Source organism: Protobothrops mucrosquamatus, unplaced genomic scaffold (assembly GCF_001527695.2).
Source record: "Protobothrops mucrosquamatus isolate PMUCROS unplaced genomic scaffold, P.Mucros_1.0 scaffold1403, whole genome shotgun sequence".
In the NCBI taxonomy this organism is placed as follows: Eukaryota; Metazoa; Chordata; class Lepidosauria; order Squamata; family Viperidae; genus Protobothrops; species Protobothrops mucrosquamatus.
Window position 1 is genome coordinate 189,820 of NW_015387588.1, and position 25,796 is coordinate 215,615.

The 25,796-nt window shown below is 44.4% G+C and overlaps 1 protein-coding gene across 1 annotated transcript in view; it reads right to left on the reverse strand.

Annotated features, from left to right (window-relative positions):
* Positions 1-16,752: 16,752 nt before the first annotated feature.
* The window catches only part of LPCAT4 (lysophosphatidylcholine acyltransferase 4), a 55,880-nt gene continuing 46,836 nt past the window's right edge, over positions 16,753-25,796 (reverse strand). The window contains exons 11-14 of the mRNA XM_015821805.1: positions 25,471-25,612; positions 23,625-23,723; positions 20,766-20,925; positions 16,753-17,055 (exon numbers count right to left, since the gene is read on the reverse strand). Of these exons, the coding sequence (XP_015677291.1) occupies positions 16,895-17,055; positions 20,766-20,925; positions 23,625-23,723; positions 25,471-25,612 (562 nt within the window). The 3' untranslated portion in view covers positions 16,753-16,894. The remainder of the gene's footprint in view (positions 17,056-20,765; positions 20,926-23,624; positions 23,724-25,470; positions 25,613-25,796) is intronic.

The following is a 25,796-nucleotide window of genomic DNA, read 5'->3' on the forward strand; positions in this document are numbered from 1 at the left end:
GTTTCAGTTTTGGTAAACTGGACTTAGATCATATTTGGGGAAAGGTATGTAACTTTATAGGCCTCCTGTGTGATTTTTTTTTAAAGATCTCAGCTAAAGGAATGATTGTCAGCTGACCCGAAAGTAATTTCTAAAACTTGCTTCTTTACCTTCATAAGAGCTGTGTTGTGTACAGGCAACATCAGGCATGAATCTTAACCATGGAACCCAATAGTTTATTGTAACCTATTCCTGTTTACAGGTTAAGAGGTAAAAGACCTAAGAGATAAACGCCCTTAGGAAGTATTGTTGAGATGGAGTAGAACGTGCCTTCTGGCAGAAGGAACCATGTCATCTGAAAGTATTTTCCATTATGTTCGTATAATGGAATATTATATTTGATAAATACAGAGGCACTGTATGAAAATTCAGGTCGGATCTGCAGGTAGAACTTTAAGCTTCCTCCCCCTTATTAGAACCACCAAGACATCCAAGTTCTGGAACCGTTATTCAACCTTTGCACCTAGAGTCAAGTCAACAATGAACGATCTTCTTGGAAACCAGATGCCGGCCTCATGAATTTCCCAGAAGACCCAGCATCCAATCCACTTCCACTAATGCTGTTACAGCAGGACCTAACAGAGACCAAAGGGCTGCCAGTTTTCTTGGCCAGCTCAATTTGCTTAAGTTTCTTTCTCCTGTAGGATCATGACCTCCCAGAATCATACCCAGGCCCCTGGCCTCTCATCCTGCCCTCCAAATGTTCCTTCACTGCTCCTGCCAGCTTTTCCTGGGGCTGCTTTACTGGTGACCTCAGCTGACACCCCAGGAAGCAAGCTGATCATCAAACTGAAACGTGAAGGACCACTTATGGGAGGCAGTGAGGAGCTGCCCCGAACTCAGACTTTCTTCCTGACAGGGATGCCATTGGGTTGGGCCACCCACCGCCGGGATGGGCCTGGTGGTCCCGGCATCCGCACTGTGTTGTTGACGAAAGCTGGTGAGGAGTCAGGTGGTCGGAAAACCAGACCACCTGAGGCTGTCCCATCTGCACAAGGGTCACCTTCCAGTGACACCTCCTTTGCTTGTACCTCCAAGGGAGTCTATGAGAATTACCGGCGCTGGCAACGCTACAAGGCTTTGGCGAGGCGCCATTTCCCAGCCACACCTGATGCAGAAGCTCTTGCTTGTTTTTTCATGTGAGGATCCTGGTGGGCAAGATCCATAGGTTGGAAGGTTGATCTTGTCTTGGGATGATAAGGAGATATAGACAGGGTTCAGCCAATATGCCAAATCCTAAGAGAATGTATTAGATTATGATTTAGCTTGTTGGGTGAACCCAGCTATATAGTAGACATCGTGGTTTAGTGACTTCTGATAAATATTGAGCAATATATGAACCTAGACTATAAAATGGGACTAAGACACTTAAAATTAAATTATCCTTCACTGGGACAAAATGCCAAGTTTAGAGCAAATCCTATTTTTCAAAAAATGCTCAACCCGCTAGAAAAATAGACTCGAGGGAGGGAAATGGCTTGGCCCAAAGCAATATGACTTTGGTAGCAAACTAAGAACTGGTTAGCTCCAAATCTCAAATTGTGAAGCCTGAATGTAAACTTAGTCAGATTTACAGAGATTTTCATTTTGCCTCCACAGCGAGAGGTCCATCTAAAATTTCAGATCTACGAGTTTAAGGATAGACAACCAGAAGCTGTTTCTTTGATTAATTTATATTCCACTTTTCTCCTTCAACATCCAAGCGGCATCAGTAGTAATCTTGCCTTCAGATTTATCCTCCCAACAATTCTATGAGGTATCTTGGTCTCAGAGATGTTGTTTTGTTCATCACAGGACATATTTACTTACGGTTAACTGAATAATCATGGGTGATCTTTCATTCCTCCAGTGTTTAGACCATAAAATAATCATATAGCCTGGAGCAGCAAATACATGGTTGTCTAGTTTATGTTGAACACAGCCAACATCTAACCCAGAGTTAATAAATTTTGTATCAGAGTCGATACTTAAACCTGAATTTCTAGTCTCACCACTATTCTAAGCTAGGCTGTATAAATTCAGGCTACAGCTACATCACTAAATGTGCTTGTGTCAAATATTTGTGTGATGTCAAGAAACAAAGCAGAATCAAAATTAAAATCAGCACATTCCCCCCCCCCCCAAAAAAAAAGTTCCTAAAAATTCTGGCATAAAATAAACCCACTCTTAGGTGCTGCAAAGTTATATTCTGCTTTTCCTCATAGGGCAGTCTTTGTACAATCTGTTGCTAACTCCCCCCTCGTCTTTTTCCTATCGGTTTTTTTTTAAGTGCCTCTCAAAATGTTGGTTTCTTCGCCCCTTGCGACTCTCTTCTTGTTTTGTGCACTTATATCAATTACACTTCTATCACAGCGCCGTAACCACTGAGCCACACTATTGGAGAGGCCAAGAAGCTGAGAAGGTACTTTGAGGGGGTCTTGAAGATGAGGGCTTGGGGAAGGAATGGTGGGGGGAGGATGGAGAGTTGTAAGTCATGTGGTGGGAGATGCTACAGTGGGCGATGGTACCTCATTACAGTGAAGAGGGCTGTTCAGAATTCGGAAATCTTGTTGATACACAATATTGCCGTCCTGCCCTACAGCCCCGTCCTCCGTTCACTGGCCCGCCTTCGTCCCAACATGACCCTAGAGGATGGGGTCCCTCGTGCTGTGCAGGAGTGGGAGCACAGCAGCAATTTTGAACGCATGATCTTCTATGAAATGGCAGAAAAGTGAGAATTGGCTCCAAGTTGTCCCTTTTAGTATTCCCCCGAGGCCCTCAATGTATGTTACGCATATCTGGTGTGGGTTTAAGATGGTTGACCCTCTACTCAGTCTTCTTCATCTCCATCCTTTCCCAGGTTCATGGAATTTGAAGCCGAAGAAGAACAGCAGATCCAAAAGATCAAACTCCTGGCCACCTGTTCCCAGTTCCAAAACCCAGTCCCCAAACCCACCAAGCCACCAATGTCCCCCGCCCCTGAGTCTGGACATCAGCAAGGTACTGTCTATCCTCCATCATCAGCTGTTTGAACAAATGATTTATTCACTCAGGGAAGCCACTTAGAGAATTACCCAGGGTCAATCAACAAGAGGCATGATGGGAAAATAATAATAATAATAATAATAATAATAATAATAATAATAATAATAATAATAATAATAATAATAGTAGTAGTAGTAGTAGTAAAGTTGGAAGGGACCTTGGAGGTCATCTAGTCCAACCCCCTGCTCAGGCAGGAAACCCTATACCATTTCGGACAAATGGCTGTCCAGTCTCTTCTTAAAAACTTCCAGTTTTGGAGCATTCACCGCTTCTGGAGGCAGGTTGTTCCACTGGTTAATTGTTCTAACTGTCAGGAAGTTTCTCCTTAGTTCTAGGTTGCTTCTCTCCTTGCTTAGTTTCCACCCGTTGCTTCTTGTCCTGCCTTCAGGCGCCTTGGAGAATAGCTTGACTCCTTCTTCTTTGTGGCAGCCCCTGAGATACTGGAACACTGCTATCATGTCCCCCCCCCCCCTCATCCTTCTCTTCATTAAACTAGACAAACCCAATTCCAGCAGCCGTTCCTTATATGCTTTAGCCTCCAGTCCCCTAATCATCTTTGTTGCTCTTTTCTGCACTCTTTCTAGAGTCTCAACATCTTTTTTACATCGCGGTGATCTGTTTGGGGCCCTGTTTGCAGTGAGACTCCTTTTTTTTTTTTTTTTTTTTGCCCTATGNTTTTTTTTTTTTTTTTTTTTTTTTTTTTTTTTTTTGCCCTATGAGGTGGGTTCATAGGTAATGTAGTTGGCTCGATTTAGAATGACAGCTAGTCCTTGATTTATGACCGGTCACTTAGTGGCCATTCTGCAAAGTTACAACAGACCTCACAAAAGATACTTACGACCCAGTTCCATAATTGCAATAGCTGACTCCCTCTCCCCCCACCCCATGGTCATGTGACTGCATTTTGGGCACCTGGCAGCTAGACAACATTTGTGGCCGTTCTCCATATCCTGCGGTCATGTCCACCACAACTTATAACATTTTTGCGGGCAACCTGTGCTGACTTCCTGTTTGGGACAAAAATGCTCCATAACAAACAATGGGTTTGCTTTGCAACCATTGTGCTCATTTAACAACAGCCACAAAAAAGGCAATGAAAACAGGTCCAGTCACATACAGTAGCAACCTACCTTACAACTATCATGACTTAACGATCCTAATGGGCAGGTTGTAAATTGAGGACGACCTGTACTATGTATGAATCCAAGCAATGTTATTGGTAAAACATGGTTTTATGATCAAACTACAGATAGTCCTCTACTTACAACCATTCATTTAGTGACTGTTTGAAGTCACAACAGCACTGAAAAAACAGACTTACGTTTTTTCACACGGTTGCAGCATCTCCATGGCTCAAAAACAGTAACTGCGAGAGGGACCTTGGAGTCCTAGTGGATGATCACTTAAATATGAGCCAGCAGTGTGTTGTGGCAGTAGCCCAAAGAGCTAACACAATCCTTGGTTGTATAAACAGAGGCATAGAATCAAAATCACGTGAAGTATTAGTACTGTTTTATAAAGCCTTAGTAAGGCCACACCTGGAATACTGCATCCAGCTTTGGTCACCATATTATAAAAAAGATGTTGAGACTTTGGAAAAAGTTCAGAGAAGAGCAACTAAGATGATTAAAGGCCTGGAGACAAAAACACATGAAGAACAGTTTGCAGGAATTGGGTATGGCCAGTCTAGAGAAAAAAAGGAGTAGGGGGAACATGATAGCAGTATTCCAGTATTTGAGGGTCTGCCACAAAGAGGAGGGGGTCAACTCATTTTCCAAAGCACCCAAAGGCAGGACAAGAAACAATGGATGGAAACTAATCAAGGAGAGAAGCAACCTGGAATTAAGGAGAAACTTCCTAACAGTGGGAACAATTAACCAGTGGAACAGCTTGCCTTCAGAAGTTGTGGGTGCTTCATCACTGGAGGTTTTTAACAAAAGACTGGACAGCCACCTGTCTGAAATAACAATAGAGTTGGAAGGGACCTTTGAGGTCTTCTAGTCCAACCCCCTGCTCAGGCAGGAGACCCTATACCATTTCAGACAAATGGCTGTCCAGATGGTATAGGGTCTCCCACTTGAGCAGGTGGTTGGATTAGAAGATCTTCAAGGTCTATTCTGATTGATTGATCAAAATTCAGACACTTGGCAACTGGCATGCATTTATGACGGTTGCAATGTCCCAAGGTCATGTGATCACTTTTTGCAACCTTCTGACAAGCAAAGCCAATGGAGAAGGTAGATTCATTTAAGAACCGTGTTATAGCATAACAACAGCAAGAAACTATAGCCAAAAAGCTTGTAAATAGGGGCAAAACTCACATAACAAGCGTCTTGCTTAGCAACAGACATTCTGGCTTAATTGTGGGTGTAAATTGAGGAATACCTGTACATGTGGATTATAAACCTGCCAGCTACCACAAAAGCATATAATAATAAAATATTATTATTAATAAAAGCTAAAGTAAACCATGACTTAGTACAGTGATGGCGAACCTTTTAGAGACCGAGTGCCCAAACTGCAACCCAAAACCCGCTTATGCATCGTCGGGTGCCGGGTGGGTGTGGCCCATTGGATGGGTGTGGCCCATTGGGTAGGCGTGGCTGCGATGGTAATGGCAGGCTGGGTGGGACTAAAAAGTTCAATCAATCAATTCCAACTTTGCAAGATCTTTTTTTTCCCTACAAGAAATTGAAATTGACTGATTGATTGAACTTTTTTTTTTTTTTTGCACACGGCAGCAGAGGCCTAAAGCGAAAAGATTTTATAAAACCCAGCTAAAGGCCTAGGACTGGGGCGATGGTGCGCGTGCCCACAGAGAGGGCTCTGAGTGCCGCCTCTGGCACCTGTGCCATAGGTTCGCCACCACTGACTTAGTACCATATGCAAGCACAAGGTCTCCAAATAACCACTAGGTGACATCATTTTCCGTATTGTATTGCTGCTGTCTGGTGGTTACCCAAATTGCTGCAGCTCAAAGATGGTAGGAAACTTTATTGGACCCACCCATTAATTATGCTTCTAGCAGGGAATGCTTAAAGCATTTTGCATCTGAATTGAAGAGCAGAGTAGGACTCCAGGGCATACATAGCCACGAGGACTATTAGCATTGTCTCGGTGTTTCTGATTACAAATGTGAACCATGCTTTAGTCTCCATGCTTTCCTGGATATGTGTTTATAGTGCTCCACTTTGCAATCCTGGGGGGGGGGGAAATGTTTCTCTAAGTGATGTGTTTGGGATATATAAAGTGTGCTCAACAGCCTCTTTTCCAACTCACTTCTCTTTTTAATACCATACAAGGAATCTGAAATAATCCCTAATTCTGAGCTGCCGCAGTGCGCAAAGCGTAAGAATTCCAGACATTTTAAAAATGCTGTGGCTAAAGCACAGCAGCAGCTAGCACGTATTACACCAGAGGTCATTATGCCGATGGAACACATTGTGTGTACATGTGGGAATTTTGTAAAGTTGCTTCTATCAACCTGAGTTATGGGAAGACACTAGACAGGGACTCAAGCCGTTAGAATCTTGGCTCCTGTATGTCTCTGCTTCCCAACACTGCTATGGCTGCTGAGATATGAGTTTTAAGCTAGCATGCCTTTTTCATGTACAATCATTAGTACAAACCCAGACCTGTCTTTACCTAGCCTTCTCTAACCCGAATTCCCTCTGGATGTAGTGGGACTGCAACTCCCAGTGAGAATTGGGAATTTCCACTCTATTCAGATGCTATAGATAAGTGAAAATTGATTTAGAATTCCCTGGGCAGAAACTAATTGGATCTTATCCAATTGGAGAAGCATCAGTGATTCTTTTCAATGACCAATCCAAATGAAGGAAACGAGCATTTCAAGCAGTAGCCTTGAAAACTGCTGAAAATTCTTCCACCTTCTTCTCAGCTAACATCTAGTTTAGTGATGGCAAACCTTTTAGAGACCGAGTGCCCAAACTGCAACCCAAAACCCACTTATTTATCTCAAAGTGCCAGGGCCGCATCAGCATTGTGGTCCCTCAGGAGGGGGGCGGGGGGCATGGCCCAATGGGTGGGCGTGGTTGCAGTGGTCATGGCAGACTGGGTGAGTGTGGCCGGGGCCAGTCCCTCGCCATCTCTGGGGCATTGCCAGGGGGCCAATACCGCATGCTCGCTCACTTCCTGCCCTGTCACTTCCAAACGCCATGTGCTCGCTATTCTGGCAAACTCTGAGTGTTGCCTCTGGCACGCGTGCCATAGGTTCGCCAACACTGATCTAGTTGCTCCCTGGGCCATCCCCTAGAAATTTTAGGTCCAGAATGGGACAACTTGCCATAAGGAGCTTGCTGTGGTCAACTCACTGAGGGACAATTCAATAGATACAAACTTTAAATTAATTTCGACGGAACTGTGGCCAATAATAATAAAACAAAGAAAGTCAATACAGAAAGAATAGAATAGAATAGAATAGAATGGAATAGAATGGAATGGAATGGAATAGAATGGAATAGAATAGAATAGAATAGAATAGAATAGAATAGAATAGAATAGAATAGAATAGAAGAATTGGAAGGGACCTTGGAGGTCTTCTAGTCCAACACCCTACTCAGACAGGAAACCCTATACCATTTCAGAGAAATGGTTGTCCAATCTCTACCTAAAAACTTCCCGTGTTGGAGCGTTCAGAGGCAAGTTGTTCCACTGATTAATTGTTCTAGCTATCAGGAAATTTCTTCTTAGTTCTCGTTGTTTCTCTCCTTGATTAGTTTCCATCCATTGCTTCTTGTCCTGCCTTCAGGTGCTTTGGAGAATTGCTTGACTCCCTCTTCTTTGTGGCAACCCTGAGATATTGAAGCATGTCTATCATGTCACCCCAGGTCCTTCTCTTCATTAAACTAGACATACCCAATTCCAGCAGCTGTTCTTTATGTTTTAGCCTCCAGTCCCCTGCTCATCTTTTTTGCTCTTCTCTGTATTTACAAGAGTAAATACAAGAGTTACAATAATTTCTGTGAAAACGTGGTCCCCAATAATAAAAGTAACTGAATGAAAATGGTTAATACAGTATTCAATTGTCCTACGGCGAGTTGTCCCACAATGAGTTGGCCATGGCAAGTTGGCCATGGCAAGTTGTCCTAGACCCTTGTAGGTCAACTGTAGGACTGAGTAGACCATATCATTCTATTTAAGGTGAGTGGCAAAAGTATGCCTGTGGGTTTTCTGCAGAATTGACTCCCCAATCCCTCTTTTCCCACAAAAGTATACATTCCAAAGAAATCAGCTTCCAAAAGCCGACAGCCTCGACGCCGTCAGAAGCGCCCACCCAGTACTTCCAACCCAGGAGCACCCAGGGAGATCCCTGCTGAGGCCGTGCACCAGTATGCCGAGATCATGGAAGGCCTAAACACTAGCTGGGAGGAAGAAGAAGCTGAGAAGAAAGAACAAGGGATGTGCCGAGATGCCCAGGGCCAGGAGGAAGGGGTGTTCCCAGACCCTGGCCTGCTTCAGTATATCGATCAGTTGTGTGATGATGAAGAATTTGTTTGTAAGGTAACGAAGAACGTCCAACCGCGGGGAGATTTGTTCTTCTGAGCTGTAGCATTCTTCTGCCTCATTTTTTTGACTTCTTTCTCTTGAGATTTCCCAGTATTCTTTTAAAATGTGGGTTGAACATCATAAACACACAGTTAGATGATTTTAATTTGTAGATAGGGTAGTGATGATGGTGCTAATGGCCATCAGCAGCTATCCTTTCTCTCTTTCAAAAAGAGTTGCCAGACAGCAAGGAAGATGGAAAGGCATAGACCAGGGGTAGGCAACCTTGGCTCTTTTATGACTCGTGGACTTCAACTCCCAGAATTCCTGAGCCAGCCACGAGTCATAAAAGAGCCAAGGTTGCCTACCCCTGGCATAGACCATTGGACCCTCATCAGCAGATCAGCTCTGTTGCCTTAACCCAGGGGTGTCAAACTGCCAGCCCGTGGGCCGGATGCATCATGGTGAAATTGCGCCCACCCCATTGCTGGCAATGGGAAAAAAGTCACGATACATCATGACACGTCAAGTGACATTGCGAGTTTGACACCCATGCCTTAACCAAACTATTTTTGCTCACGAAAGACAGTGACTTACTGCAAGCAGCCATCGGTCTCTTGAGCGGTGCTATTCCAAATGGGGATATAATTGTGATCCTCTCTTTACCGAGCCATTTCCACATGAGTCTTGGCTTAACTCCAAGTTGGAAAACGTTCCCTTAATTAAGGCCAAATACTTGTTTTAGGACTCTTGAGAACTAAAAGGGATGGAAGAATGCCTCCATGATGTCATCATAAGGGAAGAAGCTGAAACATTCAAGCTTTTTTAAGTTTAGGGCCTGCGGAGCCTATTTTAAAGAGCCACGATGACACAGTGGTTAGAATGCTATATTGCAGGCTAACTCTGCCCACTGCAGGAGTTTGATCCTGACTAGCTGAAGCCTGACTGAGCCTTCCATCCTTCTGAGGTCAGTAAAATGAGGACCCAGATTGTTGGGGGCCATATATTGACTGTTAACCGTTTAGGGAGAGTGCTGTAAAGCACTATGAAGTGGTATATAAGTCTAAGTGCTATTGCTATTATTGCTATTAAAGGGAAATACGTACTCCAAGCTTGGTTGTTTTCTTGCAGATGTTCCATTACCCAAACTAGGTGACATCATCAGCGCACCAACAGCACTGATGATGTTCCCTAGTTGGGTAATGAAACGTCTGCAAGAAAACAACCAAGCTCAGAGACCACCAAGGACCCCTCATTTCAAGCCTATGCTACAAAATTCTCCTTTATTGGAAATATCCACGTGAAGCCTAGTCAAAGAGCTTCCTGTACCAATTTGATCTCAAAATCCATCCCTCCCAAATTCGGCCATTTGCTGATATTTCACTAACATGGTTTTGAGGAATTCCAGAGACCTAAAATGGGTTTTGAAGACATGCATCTGCCTGCAGGCTATAGACTGATCGCCCCTACTTTACTTTTTTATCTTCTTATCCATTATGCTCCTCTCCCTCCTGATTTTCCATAGTGGTTTCAATTATGGGTAGTCCTCGATTTAGAACAGTTCATTTAGTGTCCATTCAAAGTTACAACAACACTGTTTATGACCGATTTTCACAGTTACGACCTTTGCAGCAATTTGTGATCAAAATTCAGATGCTTGGCCACTGGTTCATATTTATGACCATTGCTGCGTCTCAAGGTCATGTGATCCCCATTTGAGACCTTCTGACAACCAAAGTCAATGGGGAAGCCGGATTCACTTAACAACCAGGTCACTGACTTACCAACTTAAAAACTGTGGCAAGAAAGGTTGTAAAAGGGGGCAAAGCTCCCTTAACAAATGTCTCACTTAACAACAGAAATTTTCAGCTCAATTGTGGTCATAAATCAAGGGCTACCTGTATTATCCTGGATTTATTAAACTAATACAGGCTGCCATCTCTTCTGCCAACCAATTTCTCACTTCTTGTTGCTGCTTGTTATCGTGAATATAATTGTGTTCATACTGGTGAGTTTGAGGATGAGAGAATTTGATGCCTTTTTGTGGTTATCCTCCACCTGGCCTAGCATGGCATTCTCTTCTCTCCGGCAGGTGGAAGCTGTTATCCACCCACAATTTATGGCTGACTTACTATCTCCAGAGAAAACCCAAGATCCCTTGGACCTGGTGGAAGAGTTAGCAGAGGAATTAAACCTGACCCCTAGCCAGGTAATATAAGGAAATGAAATTTGAATGGGGGGGGGGGATTGCAATCCTGCAGTGGGGAAGGCATGCAGAAGAGGATTGGAAGCAATGGTGCCATTCTGAGTGCAGAGAAGAGCAACAAAGATGATGAGGAGACTGGAAGCTAAAACATATAAGGAACGGTTGCTGGAATTGGGTATGTCTAGTTTAATGAAAAGAAGGACTAGGGGTGACATGATAGCAGTGTTCCAATATCTCAGGGGCTGCCACAAACAAGAGGGGGTCAAGCTATTCTCCAAAGCACCTGAAGGCAGGACAAGAAACAATGGATGGAAATTAATCAAAGAGAGAACAACCTAGAACTAAGAAAAAAATTATTGACAGTTAGAACAATTAATAAGTGGAACAACTTGCCTCCAGAAGTTGTGGATGCTCCAATACTGGAAGTTTTTCAGAAGAGATTGGACAATCATTTGTCTAAAATGAGCAGGGGGTTAGACTAGAAGACCTCCAAGGTCCCTTCCAACTCTGTTTATTCTATTCTGTTCTATTCTATTCTAAATTTTTGATCTTAGATTTAGTATTTTTATGCTGAAGCTGCTGGTAAGGGCCTTTGTATGTGTTCCTGGGGTTTAAGTGTTATTTTTAATTCAAAAAGTAACGTTCATTTTTAAAGTGAGAACAATAAAATGACTATCTGTAATTAGGCATATCTGGGTACACCCTTTCCAGCTGTCCAGAGCTAAAAAAAATTAAAGGGGAAAAAAAAGATGAAATAGTAAGCGATTTGTGAAATCCAGCTGTAGCTTGCCTGTCACCCAGATATTGAAAATAGACACTTGTAACTCTGCAAGTATTAATTTGGGAGATTCTCAGTTATGGATAAATAGATATTTGTCCTGCAGTTCGATTCCAGTAAGACCACTGCATGGAATAAATCCTGTATCAGAGTTTGAGCAGATTTATAGATCAATTCAGATGGAATTGGGTACAGAAATTTTATTTTCTATTGAGGCTCCTGGATTCCCTAGTCTTGTGCAAATTGATATCAATCAGAATAGAGCTGGAAGGGACCTTTGAGGTCTTCTAGTCCAGCCCCCTGCTTAAGTAGGATACCCTACGGACTTTGAGACAAGTGGCTATCCAGTCTCTTCTTAAAAACCTTCAGTGATGAAACACCCACAACTTCTGAAGGCAAGTTGTTCCACTAGTTAATTGTTCTCGTTAGGAAGTTTCTCCTTAATTCCAGGTTGCTTCTCTCCTTGATTAGTTTCCATCCTTGTTTTTTGTCTTGCCTTCTAGTGCTTTGGAAAAGAGGTTGTCCCCCTCCTCTCTGTGACAGCCCCTCAAATATTGGAACACTACTATCATGTCACCCTTGGTCCTTCTCTTCATTAGACTAGCCACACCCAATTCTTACATCGTTCATATGTTTTAGCCTTCAGGCCCCTAAACATCTTTGTTGCTCCTCTCTGCACTCTTTCCAGAGTCTCAACATCTTTTTTATAGTGTGGTGACCAAAACTGGATGCAGTATTCTAGGTGTGGCCTTACTAAGGTTTTGTAGAATTGTACTAGTACCTCACATGATCTTGATTCAATCCCTCTGTCTCTTGTCTATCTTCAGTTAACTGAGAAGAGACTTCTGGCACTATCGGAAGAGGAAAGAGAGCCTTCTGTCTATCCTACCTCCCATTCTGATTCCACTCCATCACAATCTGAGGAAGAAGATGAGGTCAGTGGTAACGGCAAAGGAGAAGACATGTTGCGACAGGCTGTAAAAAGGTCTTCCATGAACAAGGGCGCCAGAGCCAGTCAATTAGAGTTGACCACCTCCATCATCAGTTCTCCACTGGCTTCTAACTCACAACAAAAACTGGGAGACCGAGAGTTTCTCTCAAAGACTGGCAGAGCAAACTTATTTCCTCGTGAATATTGCAATCATGGCTCTCAGGAGGGGAATTTACTATCCACCTTGAAGAATTCAGAGGAAAGAGAGATGCAGAAATCCCAGGAAAAAGATCTAATTATGAGTAGTGGTAATGAAACTCCAACTCAGACCCAGTGGACCTTTCCAAGCGTGAAAGGAAACAACACCCTTAGTAGTCATTTAGCATCACCAAGGCATAGTAGAGCAAGGCCAGAAATTGTAAGACTCGTCTCTTCTGGTAATGCAAAGCAAGATATCAGCCAGGAACAAAAGAAGAAGGATCAAGCAGAGTCCCCTAAGACTACAGAGAAGGGCAGCCATGGGATCATAGCACCTGTGAAGAATGGAAGTCAGACAATTTGGAATAATGTAAAATCAACCCAGGATTGTAACCAACAAGGAGAAGTGAAAACAATATGGGCAGCACAAGTGTCTTCTTCAAAACAGGCTGAGCATAATAAACAAGACAATATGATGTTAGTAGGGAACCGCAAGGGAGAAAAGCATCTAAAATTGAGTTTCAGTGGACATAGAGAATTGAACGAACAGGTCATAAATCAACCTCAGAGTCAGGAAGATGGGGGGTTTGAAAGTCCTGTAAGTAAAGCAGAGCTAGACTACCAGGAAAGAAAAATGAGATCTCATCCGGACACTCAAAGCAAAGTCAGTGGTCAGGAAGTCTTTCAGTTTGAATGTGGTAAACAAGAGAGTTGCCAAGGAGTAGTAGGCAAAGATCAATACCAGATCCAGGGACTTCAGAAATCTAATGTTACTGCAGTTCAGTTTGAAAATGTAAATCCTTGTGGTCGAAGTATAGCAAGTCAAGACAGACTAATACCAGCTCTTTCAGGAACTGGTCACAAACCTGTTGGCCAAGGAGCTAAGACTGTATCTCAGCGAAAGGCCTACACTAATGTAAAGCAAATGAAGACCGTGCCTCTAAAAAGCAAAAGCCAAGTGAGAAGCATAAGGTTTCCTGTTGATAACTTAGCACTGTACAAACAGTTGAGTTGTGTTAGACAAGATGGCCAACAACCAACTGAACTAGCTGGGTTGGAAACTCATCAAGAAACTAATTTGCAGCCATTGTGTTTAGGGGGTTCGAGTGAAGGAGGTAAGGTTGAAGACCAGTTACAAGGTGGAGATTCTGAGCACCCGCCGTATTTCATTTTTTCTGAGCATTTGCCACCATCTTTGATTGTCCAGAGTGGCCTTGAAAAACTCCAGGAGTCTCAGGGACCATTCTCAGATCAGGATAAGGTCACTCCACAGATGGAAAAGCTTTCAAATGACCAGTGCCTAAAACCCACTTTAAATCCTTCCAGCTATATCTCTATGAGCGAGGCTGATGGAGAGAACAGTGGTCCCCATGGAGTTCATACCCCTGTACCCACTAGTGCGTTTCCACCACCCCTTAGCCTCCAAGGCAGTAGCAGTCATGGAAACATTGATTTCAACCCTACAACTCTAAGAAGTGAATCCAAAGTCTACTGGGAGCCAGTAACTCCAGAGAAGGAAATGAGTAACTGGAATCAGCTAGGAGGTGATCTGGTCAAGGCAGTCACTGTGATGAACGTTGTGCTTCCAGACCTCCCTGGAGGAACCATGGAAGGTGTACTCAAAGAAGAAGAAGAGGATGAGGATGAAGAGCTGTCCAGTTTCTCTTCATTACTTGCCTCCAAGCTCAACTTCTCTCCCCACAGTGACCACTTGCTTCTCACCATGGAACAAGGGGACACACTGACCTTTTCGCCCATGGATCTGGCAAAGCAAGTTAAGCCAAGGCATTGCTCCAGGGGTCAGTTATCCCAGAATGCCAGCCCTCTTGCCAACAAAAATTTGGACGTTAACTCATCTGTCCATCGTTATCACAAGAGAAAAAGCAACACCACCGGGACTCGGAGGAGCAAGCGTCTTCGCAACCAGTAAATGGTCCCCTTTTCCTAAGTGGGTTGTCATTAACAAGCCCAGAAATGTCCTTTTTGAACCCTACGCTGATAAGTGTCATCTTCATTCACCTGAATCCCATCATTGTTCAAAATACGACCGGCAATAAGGCTTTGTTGGTTTTTATATCTTTCTAAAAAAAAAAAAAAAACTTCCTTTAAGAAGGACATGTCCCACCACCCATCCACCCCAGTTGTTCATGCTTCTTAGCAAATTAAAAACAATTTTAAACCCCTCGACTGGCTCTGCAGGAAGGAGTCCAAAGCTGTCTAAATTCTGCTGTTCAGAGAGTTAAAACAAACAAAAAAAAGAAGCTTTGTCTTCCTAAGTCCATCTCGTATTGAACTTGGGTGAACTTTGGAAGAAAGAAAGGCCCAACCAAAAATGAGAGAATGGTTTCTGCCAAGTTGGAGAATGCCCAACTAGGCAACAATGCCAATTTTATAAACTATTAGAAACATGGAGAAGGGGGGAATCACAAATGGGCTGCACAATTAGAGAAAGCCACATTTTGTCGCTTTCAAATTTATGGAACAGGGAGAGGGAATTTTACAACTTGAGAAAGGATGAGGATCTGCTTAGGCTTTTTTAGCAAAGCAGCCTTTCAAAAACTCAGTGTTTCTAAGTGCATTGGCTGGGGATAAGGGGAGAACTGGTTGAGGATGAGGGGTATTGCAGTTATACCCACATGGAGGACAGCTAAATGAATAAGAACGGTTTTATAGCTTCTAGGAATGGAACGTTTTGTGTTGGTTTGGGCAATTTGTTTTTTTTAAAAAGCCCTTGAATAATATGGGAACATTTCAAGAAAAAGTAAATAAGGTATTTTCCAATAATCCCAAACTCTGTCTCCTTCTTATCCACCACGGCTATATTGCCATCAAACAGGTCAGGACAGATCAGTCTCTTACCCTTATAGCACAACTGAAGTGATCAGGAAGCTGGGGGCAAAAAAGAGTGAGGTTTCTCCCATCCCAATAAGTGAATTTTGAACAATGCCCCAGGGCAGGGGTAGGCCACCTTGGCTCTTTTATGACTCGTGGACTTCAACTCCCAGAATTCCTCAGCCAGCATGGCTCAGCTTGGAAACTCTCCCTTTCCCCTCAGCATGGCTGGCTCAGGAATTCTGGGAGTTGAAGTCCATGAGTCATAAAAGAGCCAAGGTTGCCTACCCCTGCCCCAGGGTATTATACAGACAGTCCTCAGTTTACAGCACTTCATTTAGTGACTGTTTGAAATTACAACAGCACTGAAAAAAATGACCGTTTGTCACACTTACAACCAGTGCAGCATCCCCATGCCCACGTGATCAACATTCAGATGCTTGGCAACTGACTCATATTTATGACCGTTGCAGTGTCCCGGGGTCATGTGTGATCCCATTTTGCGACCTTCTGACAAGCCAAATCCAATGGGGAAGCGAGATTCACTTAACAACCCGTGCAACTAATTTAACAACTGCAGCGATTCACTTAACAACTGTGGCAAGACAGGGTTATAAAATGGGGCAAAACTCACTGAACAAATGTCTCGCTTAGCAACAGAAATTTTAGCCTCAATTGTGATTGTAAGTCGAGGACTACCTGTAAATGCCCTATTCCCACTGGTTAGGTAGTAGGAATACTGTGCAATATTTAATCTCCTTTTGCAACCTTGGACGGGATAAAAAAAAAATATCTAGATAGCAAACGATTGTCTCCGTATCGATGCCTTAAAAAAAAAAAAAAGGCCAGGAACCATCTTTGTTTTAAAATGTAATACATACTTATATATTTATATATATATATATATATTTATTTATTTTAGAGATATAGATATTTATCTTATATATAAAATAGCACTTTCTTATATTTTACAAAACAGAAAATGAAACCCCAAAAACCATACGATCTCATCCTTCGGTTCATCGTTCCTCTTGACGAAAACAAAACGAAACTCAACAATGTAAAATAAAGGATAGGATAAAAATCCTAGCCCCCCCCTGCCCTCCCCCCCCAAACAAAACTCTAAAGTAAACCTAGAGAAGCCCCAATCCCCGACCCAAAAAAAAACACCCTGCGGCTGTGATTTCCCCATTTTCGTTTGCCCTGAGATGGGGAGGGGGGGGGGAATCTCGGCCCCAGTCCGCCTAACCACCCGGACAGCAGGGAGCAAGCAAGGAACAGGCTCTGTAGAGGCCAAGGGTGTGGCATGGCTGTGTGTCGGTGTGGGTTGTTGTCACGGTCGTTGGATACACATGGCTTAATAGACAGGCGGAGGGCTTCAGTCACCCTTGCTTTTGGGAGAGATGGCGGAGACACCGTTAGCGTAAGTGGTGGAGGCTTGGGCAGGCTTGGACAGAGCGCAGGCTGGAGGGGGACGCAGGTACGTGCTGAAGAGGCGGGCGTAGTCGGGGTGATGGAGAGAGAAGTCCTGGAATTCACCTGGTTATGGAAAAGGGGAAAACAAAGCACGTGGTTATAAAAGGACTCCCAATGGTTGGCATCACAGAAGCTAAGTCTCTCTTGAACCAAGCATGATTCTAGATGACCCCAGGAAGATCCCAAAGGTGTAATTCCAAAAGGCAACTGGATTTTCTTGGTTTCTTTTTTTCTTTGAAAACATTTCGCTTCTCATCCAAGAAGCTTCTTCAGTTCTAACGGACCGGTGGGGAATGGAATGATTTTTATTCTTTGCAGTCTTCTGGTTGTTAACTCTCTGAGAGTTGCTAAGGCCACTTGGGGGGGGGGGTTGTCTGGACCCTCAGAGTCACCTGAATCAGAGTTGAAATGGGTGTGGAACCTTCTTGGGACTGCTGAAAGGACTGTGTTGTAGACAGGAAATAGGCGGTGTTTCTTAACAGAGGGACGTTCAGTTTTAACATAGATGGCCTCTTTGACCCCTTTTTCAAACCAGTGGTCCTCTCTGTCCAGAATTTCAAAGAAAAAATCCAGAAAGTCCAGTTGTCTTTTGGAAGAACTATGACTTGGATGGTTGAGAATCTCCAAAGACATCTGAGCACCAGAATTGGCTTGCCACTGTGGTTTTTCTAGGATGTGTTTTTGACTTCCTAGCCTAGAAATTATTCCGTGGTTTCCTCTCCAAGGATCAAGAAGGTCAAACCCTTGGCTTTTTTTTCAACATCAGCCTAGATCAGGGCTTTTCAACCAGTGGTACGGGTACCACCTGTAGTACATTGGCACCTGGCAGGTGGTACGCGACCATCCTAGAAAAGTAGCGGGGGAGGGGAATGAGCTGAACCGGTGGCAGCACCGCACAAGCCTGAGTGAGAGATGGCTGGAGCTGCAGGGCTGTCAGGGCTCAACGGAAGCGCCAGGATCAGCACCAGGCTCCAGCTGGAGCTCGGCACTGATCCTGGTGCTTCTGCTGAGCCCTGAAGAAGCGCCAATCAGCTGGAAAGCAGCACTGATCCTGGCACTTCTGCTGAGCCCAGAAGAAGCACCGATCAACTGGAATGTTGCAGCATCTCCTGGGTCTTGTGATTTACATTCAGATGCTTGGCAACTGATTCATATTTATGACAGTCACAGTGTCCCACGGTCATGTGAAGTGACCAAAACCTGCTGCAACCACCCAGCAGACGGGGGGAATAAAAACCAAACACCCCCCACCCCACCCCCGCTGCCAATCCTCAACATAAATGCTCACAACAATGAAAACCTCGGACAGGAGGAAGAGCGCCACCGGGCGCTGTCTTGCTCGGCTGTGGCTTGGGGGGCACTTTTTTTAGTGCCATTGTAACTTCAAACAGTCACTAGGCGGACTGTTGTAAGTCAAGGACTACCTGTACTTTATCACTTGTTTCCTTTTTTTTGGTCATCAAGTTTTTGACACCTTGCTAGGCGATTGGTGGTACTCGGATGTTGCCATATCCTAAAAGTGGTACAATGGGTGAAAAGGTTGAAAAGCCCTGGCCTAGATCACTTACGGGTTGACCCAGGCAAAGATGCCACCTATCCAGTTCAGCCCCTGCTGAAAACGCCTGGGTAGTTTTTATGGCAACAATACAGAAGTGGGTTTGCCATTGGCTTTCTCCCAGGGTTGTTTTTCAGACTTCCCAGCCTAGCCTACAGCCCTGAAACATGGGAGCAGTCGTCTATCTAATGACTAGCCAGGTGCAACTTGGCTCTGCTGTTTTTTTGAGATCAGTCAAACTCAATTAGATGCTGCTCCTTTAGGCCCAAAGCCAGTTGGGTGACTTTGAGCCAGTCCCTCTCTCTCTCTGTCCTTTGAAGAAGGCAAACCACTCCCAAAAATGCTGCCAAGAAAACTGCAGGGTTCTTCTGAAGCGACATGTCAACCACCACTTTCTACAATATGGAGCCTACATTTTAGAGTTCACATGTGGACAGCCATTTCTCTTCTTTCTTGAGTACCTTTCTTATTGCTTCCATGGTTAGAGGAACAGGCAACCAGAGGCCATATTTTTAACCTTAGATCTCCTACAGCAGTGATGGCGAACCTTTTAGAGACCGAGTGCCCAAACTGCAACCCAAAACCCACTTATGCATCGTCGGGTGCCGGGTGGCCATTGGCTGGGTATGGCCCATTGGCTGGGTGTGTGCAGTGGTAATGGCAGACTGGATGGGACTAAAAAGTTCAATCAATCAATTCCAACTTTGCAAGATCTTTTTTTTCCCCGCAAGAAGTTGAAATTGACTGATTGGTTGAACTTTTTTTTTTTTTTGTACACAGCTGCGGAGGCCTAAAGCGAAAAGGTTTTATAAAACCCAGCTGAAGGCCTAGGACGATGGCGCACGTGCCCACAGAGAGGGCTCTGAGTGCTGCCTCTGGCACCCATGCCATAGGTTCGCCACCACTGTCTTACAGCCACAAGTAGTTGGCAATGATACTTCAGGGGCCCGTAGAGCTCTCTTGAGCTTGGTGGTTTTCTTGCAGACATTTTATTACCCGAAGTAGGTCACATCTACTCTGCACTGATAATGTTACCTAGTTTGGGTAAGGAAACGTCTGCAAGAAAACAACCAAGCTCAGAGAGCACCAAGGACTCCTCATTTCAACCCCGAGCTACAAATGTTTCCTTCAATGATTCTTCAATCTTTTGGGTGTTTGTTGAGGGCATTGAAAGAGAAAATAGACATGCGAGGCTTAAGTTGGCTGTAAGCCGCCCTGAGTCCTCCGGGAGAAGGGCGGGGTATAAATTTAATAAAACTAAAACTAAACTAAAACTTAAAAGAGGCTAAACAAGTGTATTTCTGCCCACATTTCCTTCCATACTGCAACTTAGATAACTATAAATGGAAGAGTTGCTGTTTAAACCTAGAAACGTGATCTTGGAGGTCTCCATGGCCTACAGAAACAAGGTTCAGTGTGGGGCATATGGCCTATGACAGTGACGGCGAACCTTTTAGAGACCGAGTGCCCAAACTGCAACCCCAAACCCACGTATTTATCGCCGGGTGCCAGGTGGGCGTGGCCCACTGGATGGGTGTGGCTGTGGTGGTCATGGCAGATTGGGTGGGTTTGGCCATGTGGGTGTTATCATCTTGATGTTGCTCGTGGGGAGGGATGTCTGTGGGGGCTGGGCGGGGTTTGGGGAGATCCAGGGGGTCTCTGGCAGGTGGGGTGGTGGGCAGGAGGCTCGTCCTGTGGGGTGAGGCAAGGCAAGGCAGGGATGCCATTGTCACAGGGAAAGGTGAGGCAGGGGCCGGGGCGGCTGCTGTCTGACACCATCAGCCCCTGCACACAGAGGCCAGCGAGCGCATGGGTGCTGGGATGCATCTGGCCATGTGGGACCTCGGCCAGTTAGCAGGCGGCTGGTTGAAGAGGAACGGTTGCCATCTCCGGGGCATGGCGCGCGTGCCCACAGAAAGGGCTCTGAGGGCCGCCTCTGGCATACGTGCCATAGGTTTGCCACCACTGGCCTATGAGCTGCCCAAAACTTTCTCATCCAAATCTGCTTCCCTCATAGGGCTTCCATAACATATCACTGGCCAGAAAAATAACAGTTTTCCTCTTTCTCAGCTCCTCATATCATTTCCGTCCATCTGTTTCTCTCTTCCATGACTTGCTGCATGGATTTTGAATATCCTTTGGATGACCTACTAGTACTGTGCACAGTTGAGGGTTTCCTTCCCATCCCTATCAGTTCTTCTCCCTGCCCCATTCTCACCAAGGGTAAGCCCGTCCCGGCTGTGGTCCTCGGTGCAGAGTTGGCCATAGAGTGCAGCTCCGTCCACAACTGGAGTGCCCAGCAAGAGACGCAAAATGGCGCAGAATCCATCTTGGTGCAGACAAGAGCTTCCTGTCGTGGTCTCCACCTCAGAGAATAGCTGGTTGACAGGAAAGGGGCCAATGAATGTATGACTATAAATCATATTAGCACTTTATTGTAATTCAATAATAAATAAGAGATTGATTGACAAAGGAATGAAATTGAGACACTGAATACAATTCGTTCACAAAACCTATCTAGCTCCACCTTCTTTAAATCTTGGGCCCCTGATTTGCTACACACTCTGTTGATCTTTTCTTCCGAAGTCCACGTTGATGTCCACCATGTCGTCCACTGCTAACTATTCTGTGTCTACCAACTTGTTCCTTTCCATACTTTTGACCTTCTCACTGATAAAATATTCTGGATGTCGGGCTTCACCCAACATCCAGAACTGGAACCACTCCAGGAAATTCACAAGAATCCAATACAGGTATTCCTCAACTTAACAACAGTTCGTTTAGTGTGTGGTTTTGTGCATTTGTGTGTGGTTTGCTTGCTGCACAGTAGCAGATAGGAAAGTGCTCCAGAGGGTTATTACCATCGGCCAGAGGATTATTGGATGCCCTCCCCCCCCCAGACGAAATGTACAGTTCCCGTTGTCTTAGGAAAGCTCAACATATTCTTAAAGACTCATCTCATCCTGGACATTCTTTTTTTGAACTATTACCATCTGGCAGGCAGTACAGGATAATAAAAACAAAGAAAAATAGGCTGAAAAATAGTTTTTATCCCAGAGCTGTAACCATATTAAATACCAAAGTATAGTGCAACATTGAAGTGCAATATTAGGGGCAGCGCAGTGGTGAATAGAATGTGAAGGATGCGTGTTTCTAAAGTGTGTTCTTATTTGTGGTTTTTACTTGTGTGTAGTGTTGCACTGTGAAGAGCACTTAATTTTGTTGTGAGTTACACAATAACAATAAAAATATTCTATTCTATTCTATTCTATTCTATTCTATTCTATTCCATTCTATTCTATTCCATTCCAGTGATGGCGAACCTTTTAGAGACTGAGTGCTCAAACTGCAACCCAAACCCCACTTATGCATCGTTGGGTGCTGGGTTGGTGTGGCCCATTGGGTGGATGTGGCCCATTGGGTGGGCGTGGCTGCGGTGGTAATGGCAGACTGGTGGGAATAAAAAGTTCAATCAATCAATTCCAACTTTGCAAGATCTTTTTTTTCCCGCGAGAAGTTGAAATTGAGTGATTGATTGAACCTTTTTTTTTTTGTACACAGTGGCAGAGGCCTAAAGTGAAAAGGTTTTATAAAACCCAGCTGAAGGCCTAGGACTGGGGTGACGGCGCATGTGCCCACAGAGAGGGCTCTGAGTGCCGCCTCTGGCACCCGTGCCATAGATTCGCCACCACTGTTCTATTCTATTCTAATTCTTGACCGTTCGAAGTTACAACAGCATTGAAAAGTGACTTATGACTGCTTTTCACACTTATGACCACTGCAGCATCCCCATGCTCACATGATCAAAAACACATATGCTTGGCAACCGATTCATATTTATGATGGTTGCAGTGTCGCGGGGTCATGCGACTCCCTTTGACGGCCTCCTGACAAGCAAAATCAAGGGGGAAGCCAGAGTCACTTAACAACTGTGTTAACTAACTTAACAACTGCAGTGATTCACTTGACAACTGTGGCAAGGAAAGTTGTAAAAGGGGGCAAAGCTCACTTAACAACTGTCTCGCTTAGCAACAGAGATGTTGGGTTCAGTTGCTGATCCTAAACTGAGGGCTATCTTGTAATTTCTGACAAGAGTGATGTTTACAAAGTTAGCAAGCCGGAAAAGGAAAAAATTCTAGGGAACAGCTGTGTTTGAAGAACAAGCTGTATTTAGAGAAACGCTATTCAAATCCATCTGCATCTTTTTCCTTCCTGCCCCTCCCTCTTGCACTTATATAAGGGCGGGATTTTCCCCCCTCCCTTGTTTTGCAAAGGTCAGATTTGCCATCAGTTGCACTTCACTGACCCTGTGAAAATTCTCTCCCACACGCGAGGAGGCATAGAAAGCTTTTGAGTTGAGCTTAACTCTGGAAAAATTTTATGGATAGGTCCCTGTCATTTTTTTAACAGCAATACGAAAGGTGGTGGTGGTGGTTGTTGTTAGTAACATGGCTGCTAGGTGAATCTGGCTTCCCCCATTGACTTTGCTTGTCCGAAGGTCGCAAAAGGTGAGCACGCGTGACCCCGGGACACTGCAACCGTCATCAATATGAGCCAGTTGCCAAGCGTCTGAATTTTGTCCACATGACCATGGGGATGCTGCAACGGTCATAAGTGTGAAAATCAGTCATAAGTCACTTTTTTCAGTGCCGTTGTCACTTCGAACAGTCACTCAATGAACGGTTGTAAATTGAGGATTACCTGTATGGGAGAAGCTTGCAACATTAATAATAAATAAACTCTGCTGAAATCAGAGCAATTTCTTCTTCTTCTTTCTCCTGAATTGCTCTCAGGTTAGCTTTGTAAAANTTCTTCTTCTTCTTCTTCTTCTTCTTCTTCTTCTTCTTCTTCTTCTTCTTCTTTTCCTCCTCCTTCTTCTCCTTCTCCTCCTTCTTCTCCTTCTCCTCCTCCCCTCCTCCCTGCCCCAGTACTAACTCAGTGTTTTTCAACTTGAAAGTGTGAGGACTTCAACTCCCACAATCCGCTGGGCAGCAGGGATCCAAGTCCTTGCTAAACATCTCGCTGGCCTTCTGCAAGCTCATTTCCTTTGCCCACCGAAGCTAATCAGAGCCATTACCTCAAAAGCCCGACGTGTCAGCTGCTGTGGGTCATGTTCTCCCTGTAAAGCTTCCAGGGCTAAGGTCACTTCCCGGGCATCTATGTCTCCGTTGGAATCCTGGGAATCAAGGCAGGAAGTATGAAAGAGTTACTGAACTGCAGAGAAGGGCAAATGAAGAAAGAAGCCACTCTAGCTTACGCACACAGTACAGATAGTCCTCGACTTACAACCGTTCATTTAGTGACCGTTTGAAGTTACAACAGCACTGAGAAAAGCGAGTTATGACTATTTTTCACACTTATGACCATCACAGCCTCCCCAGAGTCACGTGATTTACATTCTGATGCTTGACAACTGGTTCCTATTTATGACGGTTGCAGTGAACCAGGGTCACGTGATCATCTTATGCCACCTTCAGACAAGGAAGGTTGATGGGGAAGCCGGATTCACTTAACGACCGTGTGACTAATTTAACAACGGCAGTGATTCACTTAACAAATGTGGCAAGCAAAGCTGTAAGATGGGGCCAAACTCACTTAACAAATGTGTTTCACTTAGCAACATACATTCTGGGCTCAATTGTGGTCGTAAGTAGAGGACTACCTGTAACAACACTTCAGCAAAGGCCAACGTAGAGACTTCTAGGTAATGGGATGAAATTTTAAGGTTCAACTAGTTTTGCAGTGAATTCTCCAACGTTTGAATGATCATTCCTATAAAGCAGTCCTAACCCATCAGGGAACCTCCCAATAGAGGTAATCCTTGACTTACGACCAGTCACTTAGTGACAAAGTCATGATGGTCCTCCCCTGGGCTACTTATAACCTAAATTTGAAGTTTTGATGGCCAGGCCTTATCTGTGGTCACAGGATTGCATTTTGGGCATTTGGCAACCAGCGTACATTTACGGCCGTTTGCAGCATGACCGCAATTTAGCAATAGCACTAAGACTTTACAGCCCTCTCTAAGGTTACAGAGTCAATATATTCCCCGGCCAACAATCTGGGTCTTCATTTTACCGACTTTGGAAGGCTGGGTCAACCTTGAGCTGGTGAGAATCGAACTGCTGGCAGTCGGCAGAATTAGCCTGCAATATTATACTCTAACCATTGCGCCACCATGGCTCTACAATGATTTATGATGACCTTGGCTAGAAACAGGGATTTACTTCCAGTCTCTAGCAAAAGAAATGCCCATTGCAGACAACGGATTCACGTTTGCTTAACGACTGCCGCAAAAAAGGTTGTTAAATAGGACGTGGTCACATGGTGACCCACTTAATAATCATAATTTGAAGCTCAATGACGGTCATAAATCAGGGACTACCTGCTAATCAAATCTTTTTACAAAGCTAACCTGAGAGCAATTGGGGGGGGGGAGAAGAAATTGCTCTGATTTCAGCAGAGTTTATTTATTATTAATATTGCAAGCTTCTTCCATACAGGTAATCCTCAATTTACAACCGTTCATTTAGTGACTGTTCGAAGTGACAATGGCATTGAAAAAAGTGACTTATGACTGATTTTCACACTTATGACCGTTGCAGCATCCCATGGTCATGTGGTCAAAATTCAGATGCCTGGCAACTGACTCATATTGATGACTGTTGCAGTGTCCCGGGGTCATGTGTGCTCACCTTTTGCAACCTTCTGACAAGCAAAGTCAATGGGGGAAGCCAGATTCACCTAGCAGCCATGTTACTAACTTAACAACTGTGGTGATTCACTTAACAACTGCAGCAAGCAAGGTCGTTAAATGGGGCAAAACTAACGTAACAACCGTCTCACTTAGCAACAGACGTTTTGGGCTCAATTGTGGTCGTAAGTCGAGGATGACCTGCACTCCTCTTCCTGTTCCAGCTTACCTGCTGGAAATAGACGCAGATCTCCTCCACAGCTTTCGGACAGGCCAGTCCCAGCCAGTGGGCAAGCTCCCTTGGTCCCACCTGCCCTGAAGTGCCAACAGGAAGCGCATCCAAATCGTATTTGATCCCCTCAGTTAGGTATCTGTTGATTGAGATAATTGCAAAGATGAAAACCAATGAGGCCGGGAAGCTTGTCAGCCCGTTTAGCAGCATCAGCCACAAGAGGCATCTCTCCGGTGCAAGAAACCAGGAGCTGGGATAGAGTTCCAAAGTACTACAAGTTTATTTCATGCTGTTTTACATGAATTCAATCCATTACTGGTCAA